The sequence below is a fragment of the Cyprinodon variegatus genome, unplaced genomic scaffold (assembly GCF_000732505.1).
Source record: "Cyprinodon variegatus isolate N-32 unplaced genomic scaffold, C_variegatus-1.0 Scaffold1138, whole genome shotgun sequence".
NCBI lineage: Eukaryota > Metazoa > Chordata > Actinopteri > Cyprinodontiformes > Cyprinodontidae > Cyprinodon > Cyprinodon variegatus.
In genome coordinates, this window is record NW_015151591.1 from 22686 (window position 1) to 34503 (window position 11818).

Sequence of the window (11818 nt, forward strand, 5' to 3'; positions counted from 1 at the left end):
GTTCAGGCTGACGTAGAACTAACTGGCCTGCAGAAGATAACGGAAAAAAAAAACACTGATATTTTTAAAATAGAAATTTTCTAAATGCTGGGACTGATAAAAAGTGCATTAATATACATGTTTAAGTCAAAATAATTTGACATTTGGATGTGATTTCACTACGACTTTATCTATGTTATGATTGTGTTTACATATCTAGTTATATAAAATCCACTGATAAAGTGGCAAATGTAGACTTTACACTAATTATGGCAACAAAACCAACAACATCCAAGTAAACACTGATAGATTAATTAATTTAATCTATCAGTTTTATAGATCACTGGATCTATAAAACTGTCAAATAAATAAATACCTCTGAGCTGGGCTGAGTCCCCAGGAGCTAAAACATTTTACCAACGCCTCTGGTCTTTAGTAAAAACCATTTCTACAGAGCTAGCTTCTTTACACAAATAACCACAGTTTGTAAATAACATCAGATGGCAGCGACAGGAGGACTTCCTGTCATCTTCCATGTTTATACAGGCAGCTAGCAGTTAGCATTGGCCAGCTTCTTGACCTTAGCCTGACAACCAGCAGCGGAAATAAGTCGAGTTATTTTAGTCTATAAAAGAACTAAAATTCAAAATGAAACGTCACCTCTTTTTTATGGCCTCGCGCTTCGTGTTCCAGGCCGCTGTGAGCCTCGGAGCTGCCCGGGAAACAGTGCCGTTAAACGGACTCTACTCTGCGGTAGGTAGCATTGCTGCTAGCGGGGGCTGGCTAACATAACGGCTTGACGTTACGCAGCCTCCCCGGTTAGATTGCACCAAGCTGTCACAATAACAACACACCTTTAGGATCACGGAACGCACGCGGACCTTCCCGTGGAAGTGACGGAGGAGAGGCGGCGCAGAGCGGAGGAGCTCATGGATCTTCATCCTCGTTGATCAAACTCATCACTGAGCATTTTACAGTCTGGCTTCAACAAGATTGTTTAGATTTTACAGTTCATTAAAATGATTCCGGCGCTCTGGCGCCACCTACAGTCTGTAGGGGAAGGAACGCTGGACGACGGTCCTGGAGGGCGGCCATCTTGGATCAGACCACAGTTCAGGCAGCTGATGTCAGAATCAACAGGAGGCGCCTTAGGTCTCATTTTAATCACATGAAAGTCAGAAATAATATTACAATAATCTCTTACATGTCACAATCCTTTAAAAGACCAAAGAAATTTAAAAAATTAACTTTCAGTTGGATTAAACATATTTATTCATACAACATTTTTTTATTATTACATTATAAGATTATGTTTTACAAATATTATTCATTAATACAGTATATTATTACTACTCAGTATTTTTAAGAATTGCTCTTTGATAATGAGTATTATGATCCAGGGAGGAGGAAATTTGTTGTAATCTGATTCACAAAAGAGAGTTTTTATTTTGTTTTTATGAATACATTTTTTGTTCATTTTATTTTACATTATGTAATTGTCAAGAATTTGTTGTAAAATCGTAGTGAATGGTAAATTTATATTGTGTCTAACTAAAGGCTTTTTGTCCCAGTTGTCTAAACTGTTTCTAAAACTCTTTTTCAAATTATGTTTTTTATCAATAATTATGCATATGTGAACATTTGTCCTTTAATATAATTAATATAATAATCAGTTAATATATACTTATATACTATATAGCATTTCTAGAATTTGTTGTGGTCTTTTAAGTGGTTGTAACATGTAATAAATTATTGTAATATTGTCTCTGACTCCTCTTTCCTGAGATCTAAGGCGCCTCATTCATTCTGACAGCAGATGTCTGAACTGTGGTCCGATCCAAGATGGCTGCCCCCTAGGCACGTCGACCAGCATCTAATGACGCGTCTACGTAAATAATGTCTGTGCTCAAAACACAACGCAGTAAAGAAAACGCATCTTTAGGGCATTAAAAACCTATGTCCTAAAAACGAGGAGATCATTGTTTTTGACTCAAAACAAATACAAATCAAAATTACCCAAACGCCATATTTGTTACAGGGGGCTTTTAAAACCATAAACGCGACCTTAAATTTAAAAAGGATGATTTCAGATTTTATGACCATGACTCAATCTGATATGCTTTATTCTTTCATGCGTATTATTCTGTATTTCGTTTGAATTTTAAGCACTATGTAGAGAAAAAGATACAGCATATATGAAATAAACCGGTAGATTCTATAATTTTACAACCCCGTTAGCTTTACTATATCATAAAATCCGAGTGGTCCCAAACGCACCGTCATCGAATTTAAACGTCCCAAAATACAGACATGTGATTGGTCAGTCATTTTAAACTCAGCGGGGATTAGCCAATCAGTAACACGTTTGTTACCGTGCGTAGCAACGAACGTTGACAACAGCTTTCTACAGTGGTTTGTTACCTGAAAGCGACCATTTAGCGTGGATTTAGCAATGAAATCTCATCCACTGGTTGATTATCTTCTATTTTTCTAAACTTGTCCGTAACTCCACTGCTTTACCGGTTCGTAGGCCTCGACATGAACCTCGGGTAAGTATGCTGTTCAGCCGCTAGCTAAGCTTAAACCCGGACTGTGGCTGGGAATTACACTTTGTCAATGTTTATTTATATTAATCAGTGTAAGCACACTCTTTTCTTCTCGATGAAAACATTGGTTTTATTTGAAATAAAACAAAAAGGGTTAATCGTATCGGTGTAGCAGGTGTTGCACCATATATTATGACCCGAGGGGGGCTGCTGCGGATTGTTTTTACTAGTCTACTGTCTTCTAATCCTCCTTTTTATAGCGATAATAATTAAACCAGATGTTTTCAGCAAAGGGATAAACAAAAACACACATTTTCCTGATATTGTTTAAATTAGTTAAGAATCCAGAAACATACAATCAGTGGGTCGTGTTTTAGAGATCTGGGAGCAGCTAATGCTGCAAAAATCCCTCTGCTGATGGTTCCCAGGTCCTCAGTAATTCCCTCTGGAAAAGTTTTGCACATTTTTAAGTTATTAAAGTAGTGAGAATCAAAGACTGGTCCAGTCTGGGCTTCAGTGATCCTTTGGTGATTTTTTTTTTTTATTGGACTTTATGGGAGAACAGGTCAACAGAACCACCTGTTCTTTCCTCTGTTCTCCTGTAAAGGTGTTGAGATGATAGCAGGAAGGAATCAACTCTGTTGCTGCATTGTAGGTTGTTGGAGAACAGAAGACCTCACCTGTTCAGCCAGGCCAACAATTCCCTTTAACGCCCCCCCTTTCAGAGACATAGACAGGTATGGGGCATTACAGGCTACCAAAGAAGCCAGACGACCCCCATTCCAAAGGGGGGGACCCGTTCATCCGTTTCTATTTGCATGTTTTCTAAACTAAAACCAGGCTTTGTCAGGCTGCTGGATAAAACCTGGAACTCAACGCTATTTCTGACATTTTGAATTCAAAAAGCTTCCTGGATGGAAGAGAAATGTCTTCAAACTTGGAAACAAAGTCCAGTGGATTGATTTTAACTTTTTTGGAAAGTTATTAACCTTCCAAGGACCAAAGTGTTCTGATGTTTCTGTGTTTGGCGCTCTGATGATTCTTCTCTTTCCTGGACAGAGACGGGCTGCTGTTTGAGCTGGAAAATGGGAAACCCAGGCTGATCTTGCTGTCTCATGGTGAGGCCTTTCTGCCTTCATTCTACAATAAATCGTCTGCTTCTTTGTTTCCCTTTGTTTTGCTCATTAAACTTTGTAGCAGAAATATTTAATTAGGCATTTTGAATGTTTCTGCTTTTGTAGTTTAGTGTAACAAGTTGTTTTTTTAATATTTAAATAAAAATAAATGTTCAGATAATAAACAGGGATGACAGTTTTAACCTAAATTAACGGTAGATCTAAAAGTTTTGGTGTTTTGTGTATTTCTACTCACTGCTTGGCCTTCCTTTCCCTGCAGGCGCTAGGATGAATCCAGTTAAGGTAGGAATCCCTTCAAACCTGCTGCCTTTGCCATCATATCCTTGTGCCGATCTATTTAATCTATACTGAACATTTTTTTTTGCAAAGTGCCCAGAAAAAAGCTTCAAATGTTTTCCATGAACAATTTTAGTAAATGCCACTGTGACGGCATCAGGGAGCTTAGCCAAACGTTTTGCCTGAGTGATGAGCTATCAGTCCTGTGACCCCAGATGACCACATAGAAGCTAAATAGCCTGGTGTCATTCTTTGCTCTGTTCCTACAGAATCTTCTTGCAAAAGCAAGGATTCTGAGTGACAGAGAAGCTCTGTGTCTCAGCCCCCCCCCCTTCAGTGTCCACCATATTGGATCAGTCCATTTGCTGCACATGTTCAGAAAGGTCCAAACAGACAGCAGCAAACCATTTGAAAACATACCATGCAAAGAGCAGTGTTGCTAACTTAGCGCTTTAGTCGCTATATTTAGCCACTTTTCAGACCCCTCTAGCACTTTGATTTCTAAAAAGCTCCTAGCGCCAAATCTAGAGACTTTTTTCTGCTACTGGAGACTTTGGAGACAACATCTAAAAGCAGCGAACTCTGCTCTCCAGAGCGAGTAGATTGGTAACCCCGCCTCCTGCTCTCCTCTATCTTGTCTGCTGTCATGATTCATGCAGCTATTATTTCATCCAAATGAAAAATGGAGAACAGAGAAGCAGATCATGGCTTGTCTACAGTGAAAAGAAGGACTGGGTTATTTACTTTGGCCTTTTTGGAAACACAGGAAGGAGCAATCAGCTAAGTGAGCTTAGTGCTTGGAAAAAATCTTTCATTCCTTTAGAGACAGCATGAAAAGTCAGCTGAGTACAAAACATAGAGAGGAAAACAAGAAGAAAAGGGACAAGAAGAGAGGGACACAACCTAGAACAGATAATGGATGTCTATTCTATTAACATTTCTCTATCTGTAGAATGAGTCTGTTCTATGTCTTCTCCATTCAGAGGGGCCCCTGCCTGTCTTTACCTAGGGCCCCACATTTCCAAATTGCAGCCCTGCAACCACTAAACAGGCTTAAACTGGAAGGCAGCCTTACTTCTGAGCTCAGCAAAAATCCGGTTACCTAAAAAACAATTCAACAATAAAAGAACAATTCTGTTAGAGATGAAGAACGAAAGTAATTGAGCATTTACATGCTGGATTTTATGTTCATTTAAGATTAGAGGGACAAATCTGGTGTTCTTACTGAAGCTTTTTGTTTAACTGAATGGTTTGTGATGCATTTCCAACCAGCTGCCCAGTAAGCGGCGAACAGCTACTGTCCTCGGCGCCAGGCAGCTGTCCTGCATGGAGGAGGCGCCGCTGCAGCAGCAGCAAGCGCCACGGAGCCACCGGGAGGCCAGGTTAAAAGCAGGAACAGCAGCTCCATCCAGCAGCTCCACTGATGGGAGGAACGGCATCCTGCCCTCATCCAAGGCTTTGGGGAATGACAAGGAGCGCTGCAATAAGGCCAAGGTAAGGGAACAGACACTAAGCATGCATGTGTGTTAATATGAATATGTATATTAATGTGTGTAGGCCACGGGTTTGAGCGATTGGCTAGAAAATAATGTAAAAATGGAGATGAATCTATGAATCAGAGCGCCACTGGAGCCTAAACATTCAAACCCAGCTGTCAGAGTTTGCTGTATAACCCTGCATTTGTTTTCTTCTCAAGGTGAAGTCAAACAAACACAAACTCAGCAAGGCGGTGGGACCCCTGGGTTCCTCCAGCAGAACAGGACCTCCTCCCAGCACTGAGGACAGAGGAGCAGGATTGGAGCGCCTTCTGACCGCCATGGATTCAGGCCTGAGCGACGGCCCGGGGCGTCTAACCGACGAACAGCTGCAGCAGATCCTCTGCGCCATCCAGAGATCCAGCTACGCCCGGGGGGGTCCAGAGGAGCAGGAGGCACCAGGTGCTGTTAGCCACAGTAACCTGAAGTCCGCTCAATGCAAACCTCAACATGTTACAAACCGTGAAACGGACACAAACTGCTCGTCTGCTGCGATGGAAGGAGAACTGAAGGAGAAAGAGGAAGATGTGAAGAAAGAGGAGGACAGATGTGGCAGGTAAACGTCACTCTGGCTGCTTGATGCAACTCCAACACTCACTGATGGTGTGCACCAGTGGCGGGTGGCCCATAGGGGGCGCTCAGGCGCTGCCCTCCCTAGATGTGGAGGGGAAAAGTCATAATAAATAGAGTTTAAAAGTATTATCAATGTCAGTTTTACTTAATATTATGTGGCTACATGTAATATGAATTATTAAAACAACATTTATACCAACTGACTCTCATTCAACAGAACATTTCTTAGGCACTCATTCAAAGCGCCCCTGAAGTGAAATAACCAATTACTTAATGTTGCTGTGGAAAATTAATAAATATTTGGCCCATCAGCATCTTCTAAATGAATGGCTTGGAGCTCCTGGCATTAAGGCCCCTTCTACAGTGATATAGGTGATGGAGCCAGTAGTCAGTCAGGCAGTGAGGTGGAGATTATTATTACTGAGTTAGCCTTTAGCGAGAAGGACGATGGTGGTAAAAATCCACGTAAAGGAGCTCGGACCCGACATGCAGCGAACCGAGGAAAAGCTAAATCCTTCCCTTTCAATCATCAGGATCTGAGCCAGCGTGGATAAAGGCAGCTAGGACTGATTTAAAGCACTTTATAGAAAAGGCAAAGAAAAAAGAAAAATCTGGGATTCACATGGAAAATAATAGAATATAGTGAACTTTTTCTAGATGTTTGTTCATTTGCATTGTTGCTCTTAAATAAACACATTTCAGAAAATGAATAGTTTTTATATATTAAAAAAATATAAAGCAGATTAATAGCTTCTCCATTATTAAACTGGTAGATAATTTTTTTAGGTTTTTGACTCAATATTGGACCAAAACACAGATTTACCTTCAGAAAGCCTCAGAAGGGCAAGATTTATGGACAAAAAGTAAACCTGTACGTGGAATGATGTTTGGTTGGCAGTTATATAAATACTGGCGTGATAAATTCGTATATGTTTAATTGGTGTTAGGTATAGATCTAGTTGAATTTACAGCCCCCAGTTGAGAAAACGCCACCAGCCGCCGCTGGCGTGCACCATGTTCTTTCTTTGCACCATGTTTTTTTTCTCTAACAATGTTTACATTTGATCACTTCTGTGCTTTACAGGGTTTCCGCGGGTCATTAAAAATCACTAAATATTAAGCATTAAAATCATTAAATAATTATTTTTTTAATTAAGGCCTGATTTGGCATTAAAATTCATTCAATGCGATGGTTTTGGCATTTAAAATGCTTTATTTTTATAAAAACAATTTATTAAACAATATATATATTTGCAAATACATCGCAATATATTTGCGCGGAACTGCTTCCGGTTGATCATAAAGCCGTATGTTCGGAAAAGAAGCTCGCTGCGGAGACAAGGATAGAGAATGGGGGAAATGCTAATTTCAACAAAAGTGGCTGGAAATAGAGGAACTGCAGCCTGCCGACGGAAAAGATGAAGGAATTTGCCGTATATATGAGAGTCATGGGTATTTGTTGATGGTGTTAAAATTATTTCAAAGAGCATTAAATTAAAGTTAATCATTCCTGTATAAACCCTGCTTTAAGACTTGGACTAAGCAACAAGGATTCTTTTTATGCCACTCAGATGAAAACCCAGCAGCATGGCGGGGGTGCAATGAGGGAAATGGAGTTCTTTCTGTAAAATTGACAGACCGTAGTAGGAGTGGGTTTGCTCAGCCATGTCAATTTTTTTTTTATTATTTATAAAAAAATTTACAGTCTCCTGTCTGCCAATTTGACAATAAGAATCATTGTCTTGATGCCAAAAAGAGCCCAACAGATTTTACTTTCACAAGTGGAGCAGTACGGCTATCGCCATAGTGTTCCGCTTGATTTATGCATAGAAATAGCTTTGTTCTAATTATGCAGGGATTATTACAGATTATATGGACACTGCAATGTAAGTAGAACAGGAAAGGAAAAACAGAAAAAAGGGAAAAATGATAAAAGAAAGAGGAGATAAAAGGGAGACAATGATAAAACATCTTCAGGCTGCTTCATCACCTGCAAAGAGATGGAAAAACAACAGAACAACCAACGGATATATTATAAGATATACAATAAAGTAACACCTTGATACCATCGCTGAAGTATAAGTAGTATTATTTAATCTGACATGTACTCTGTGTTACCTGAAGATCAGAATATGGGCTTTCTGTGTGGAAGTGAATTTGAGTCCCTGGAACCAAGCACCTGTAGTTTTCTGCATGTAAAGTTTATCCAAAGGAAAAATGCTTTAATAGTGGTTGTGGAGAGCCGAAGACCTGCCCTCTGTTCCTCATCTTTACGCTAACAGCAGCGCACCCAGCTACAGCATCAGCTATATCTGCGCTAAACATGCTGACGCGATCTTTCTACAGTAATAACAGTCTACACACAACATTTTCCTCCTCGTTCATTAAATGGTAAAATCAGGGACATTTCCGGGGACCGCTTTAGACGGGGACAGTGGGTCCAAAACGGGGACTGGCCCCAGAGATCTGCGATATCTGGTCACCGTATCATCGTATCCTATGTTCAACAGGAAAATCTCCCGGATGGCCTGTAAAATAAATGACATGTTGAAAAAATAAGAAAGATTCTGTTGATAATATTAATCAAATAAACTATTAGACAGATGTGGTCTCAGCAATGAAAAGATGAAAAACTGCAGACTAGACAGGAAAGGCTGCATACATTTAAAACGTATTAGAGGAGAAAATCAAGAGATCAGATGAATCCTGAACATCTTGATGTGTCTTCAGCTCCTCAGGGAAGCTCTCCCCTCAGACGTGGACCATCAACATGTAGACCATGAACTCCAACATGCTCACAGATCTGGACTCTTGGTGCTGAATTTTCTGATGGCTCTTTGTTTTTAGGTCACCTGAGTTTGAAAGGCTTCACTCAGACAACAGAACCACCGTTAACGCAAAGAAGAAAGCTCCATGGAAACCAGAAACTGGTAGGATGGATGAAGGATGGATGGATGGATGTTAAGCAGTGATGATGGCTGGTTGGGGACAGCATGGTGCTGAATACGTCTGAATTGAAATGTTGTGTTTGTTTCAGATGAGCAGGTTTCCCTGAAGCAGCAGCAGCAGCGTTCAGCCCTCAGCAGACTGCAGGTATTTCACTCTCATCTCAACACCATCGCTGCTTCCTCCTGAACACTCGCTGCTCGTTGGGTACAAGTGGGATCCAGCAGGAAGTTAGGCAGCAGTCAGGCTGGGCAATATGTCAAGGTTTAAAATTTCTGAGATATTTAATTCTATTTAATTTATTTCTATAGCTCCAATTCACATCATGTCATCTCAGGTCACTTTCCAGTTCACCAGATCATCCAGTCAGATTGATTCAAAGTTTTCTATCTAAGGAAAACCAGCTGATTGCATCGACTCATTGACTCTTCAGCAATCCCTCACACTAAGCATGCTTGTAGCGACAGTGGAGAGGAAAAACTCCCTTTGAACAGGAAGAAACCTCCAGTAGAACCAGGCTCAGTGTGAGCGGCCATCTGCTGAGGCCCACTGGGGTTCAAGGAGACAGAAGCAGACATAGAAAAAGAAGCATAGATACAAAAGGCAACTGTCAACCAGCTCCACAGGCGGCCCCGTCCAGGAAACACACAGCCAGGCAGACGAGCTCCGAGCCAGCTCCCATGTCAGAGGATGAAGAGAGCACATCCAGTTAGTCACAGTCAGAGAAACAGGACTACACTTGAAAACAGGCCAAGCTCCAACATCTAACAGCCCAATTTCCAGTACACGTATAGAAGGAAAGTAAATAGTTTTATCAAGATGGTCTGCATCTCATTATAATTGTCTCCAGTTGTTTAATAAATTTGGGGCAAAGCTTTGGTTCAGAGGAGTCCTTTTATCAGTCATGCAGAGATTCCCCCTTAAGCTTCAAAATATCCAGATTTTCATTTTAATTAGATAATAAGAGACAGAAAAGTTCCATCAAGAGAAAACATCTTTTTTACTGTCATTTGATTTAAAAATGGCTTCTTCTCTCCTCAGTAATGAAAACTGGCAGTAAGAGCTTTTCTGTGGCTTGTTGCGTTCTTCTTCTTCTGCTGTTTTATTGATTCCTCCTTGGTGGTTGGATGGCCTCTGTGCCATCACCCTAATCCACAGATCCTCCATTAGGTTAAAGTTGGGCTTTGGCCGAGCCTCTTAAACCTTCAGGTTACTTTGGGTTAAAAGTACCGTGTTAGATGACTTTGGACGCGACTATTTTAGAGGTATGAATAGTTTTGACCTTAGCTGAAAACAAACTGGTCAGTTTTACTGATTTCCTTTAAATTTGCTAAAAAAGCTGCGACTCAGAAAAAGGTATCGGATCTTTCTTCAGCCGTGGTTCAGTTATATACATGTAGACCAGAGGAGTCTGATCCAGAAACCCAAAGAACCGCTGAAGTTCTTCCCACCCTCCAGCCGGCAGATGATCCGATGCTTCCATGTGTTTCAGGGCGACGAGCGTGCAGAGACGGCGTCGTCCATCAGCCGCAGAGAGCAGCCTGCAGCCATCAGGTCCAGCCTACGGCTCGGGGTAAACCAGAACCCGGACTGTCTCTGCAGGACCATCAAACAGCCAAGGTTTGACCCGTTTCCCTGCTTGGTCCATAGGAGGTCACTCCCATGGAGGAGGAGCTGAGCGCCGCACGGAAAGAGGAGCAGAGGAGACGGTGGCTGGAGGAGCTGGACCGCCAGAGGGAAGAGGAGGCTGAACGCCGGAAACGAGAGAAGCTGCTGAGGAGACAGGTTCTGGAGACACAGACGGACCCGGTTCTGATCCGGTTCTGACCGCTCAGGGTGACGTGTCTTTTTTTTCTGCAGACAGAGGACCACGAGCGCTGGACTGCACACTTTGACTCGCTCCAACGCAGGGCTCCGATCCAGCCTGCGGCTCCATCGGCGCCGCCGGCCGTTCGGCTCAGCGGCTCCGAGCGGGAAGACTGGGATCCCTCCTCCAGTCTGTCTCTGGTCTGGGAGGCCACCAGCAGCTGCGGAGCGGAGAGCATCATCGGAGCCAGCGTGGATTCCACCAGAGGATGTCCTACCAGGTCCAGGTAGCACAGAATATCCGACCAGAACCGAAAACATACAAATCAATCCGTAGAAAACCACAAACGTAGATCCTTCCCTTTGCAATAAATGAGAGGGAACACCATGAATGTCTTTGACTGGAACATTGCGGCACAGCAGGAACAAAATGATCTTCAGCAGATGGTGAAGTTAGGAAGCTGAGGCGGAGGCATTTCTGGGAAGAAATGAGGTTCAAATTTATTTAAGATGGAGTTTTAGCCAGATAGACACTCAGAACAGGTCGACCCATGAAGGAGGCTGTCCGAACTCGCTCTTATCTCATGACCCTCCCTTCACCTTTGTCTAGAGTAGGGAGGCAACTGCTTATGTCATCCCCAATTTCTTTTTTTTAATTTGTCATCACCAATTTTAACTCCAGACTGGTACAATAATTCTAAACAATCACCCCTATTTAGGCAGAGGAAAGGCACACTCATAATATAACTCATAATATTTTATCTCACAAAAATGCTTCCATAAGATTATTCACACTAGACCTGAGAAGATGTTTGGTTTTCATCCTCCAGCGGTCAGAGCGACTCAACTTTTAACCTTTCTGAAGATGTTTTAAAGGAAAGTCCGGTCAGCAAAGAATGATCAATGGATCATTATTTATACCTGAAACTAATACGTTCGCTGTGATTTAATGAATTTAGCGTTAATCAATAAGAAAATAAAAATAATGAGTCTGGGAGCGGCCATTTTTGCCCAAATATAG

General features: G+C 41.7%; 2 protein-coding genes and 1 long non-coding RNA gene across 4 annotated transcripts in view; 2 read left to right on the forward strand and 1 right to left on the reverse strand.

Annotated features, from left to right (window-relative positions):
• LOC107101712 overlaps window positions 1-1004 on the reverse strand; it is a 23297-nt gene extending 22293 nt beyond the window's left edge. Inside the window, exon 1 of one of the 2 annotated variants that reach the window (XR_001482093.1) lies at window positions 640-1004. This is a non-coding gene — a long non-coding RNA (uncharacterized LOC107101712). The remainder of the gene's footprint in view (window positions 1-639) is intronic. The other variant, XR_001482092.1, reaches the window with a different exon arrangement.
• A 1343-nt stretch (window positions 1005-2347) lies between these two features.
• LOC107101708 (coiled-coil domain-containing protein 66-like) lies at window positions 2348-9326 on the forward strand. Its single transcript, XM_015400720.1, has 7 exons — window positions 2348-2528; window positions 3585-3643; window positions 3921-3943; window positions 5210-5431; window positions 5634-6028; window positions 8893-8975; window positions 9083-9326. The coding sequence occupies exons 1-7, from the start codon at window positions 2518-2520 to the stop codon at window positions 9178-9180; spliced, it is 891 nt and encodes a 296-aa protein (XP_015256206.1). The 5' UTR covers window positions 2348-2517; the 3' UTR covers window positions 9181-9326.
• Window positions 9327-10435: 1109 nt separating this feature from the next.
• Window positions 10436-11818, forward strand: part of LOC107101709 (coiled-coil domain-containing protein 66-like) — a 3411-nt gene continuing 2028 nt past the window's right edge. The window contains exons 1-3 of the mRNA XM_015400721.1: window positions 10436-10564; window positions 10642-10776; window positions 10852-11084. Of these exons, the coding sequence (XP_015256207.1) occupies window positions 10457-10564; window positions 10642-10776; window positions 10852-11084 (476 nt within the window). The 5' untranslated portion in view covers window positions 10436-10456. The remainder of the gene's footprint in view (window positions 10565-10641; window positions 10777-10851; window positions 11085-11818) is intronic.

Excerpts from the sequence above, each read along its gene's own strand:
- LOC107101708 (XM_015400720.1), top strand. Across the intron at positions 6,029-8,892 it reads GAGGAGGACAGATGTGGCAG|GTCACCTGAGTTTGAAAGGC; the intron begins GTAAACGTCACT and ends CTTTGTTTTTAG. Across the intron at positions 8,976-9,082 it reads TCCATGGAAACCAGAAACTG|ATGAGCAGGTTTCCCTGAAG; the intron begins GTAGGATGGATG and ends TGTTTGTTTCAG.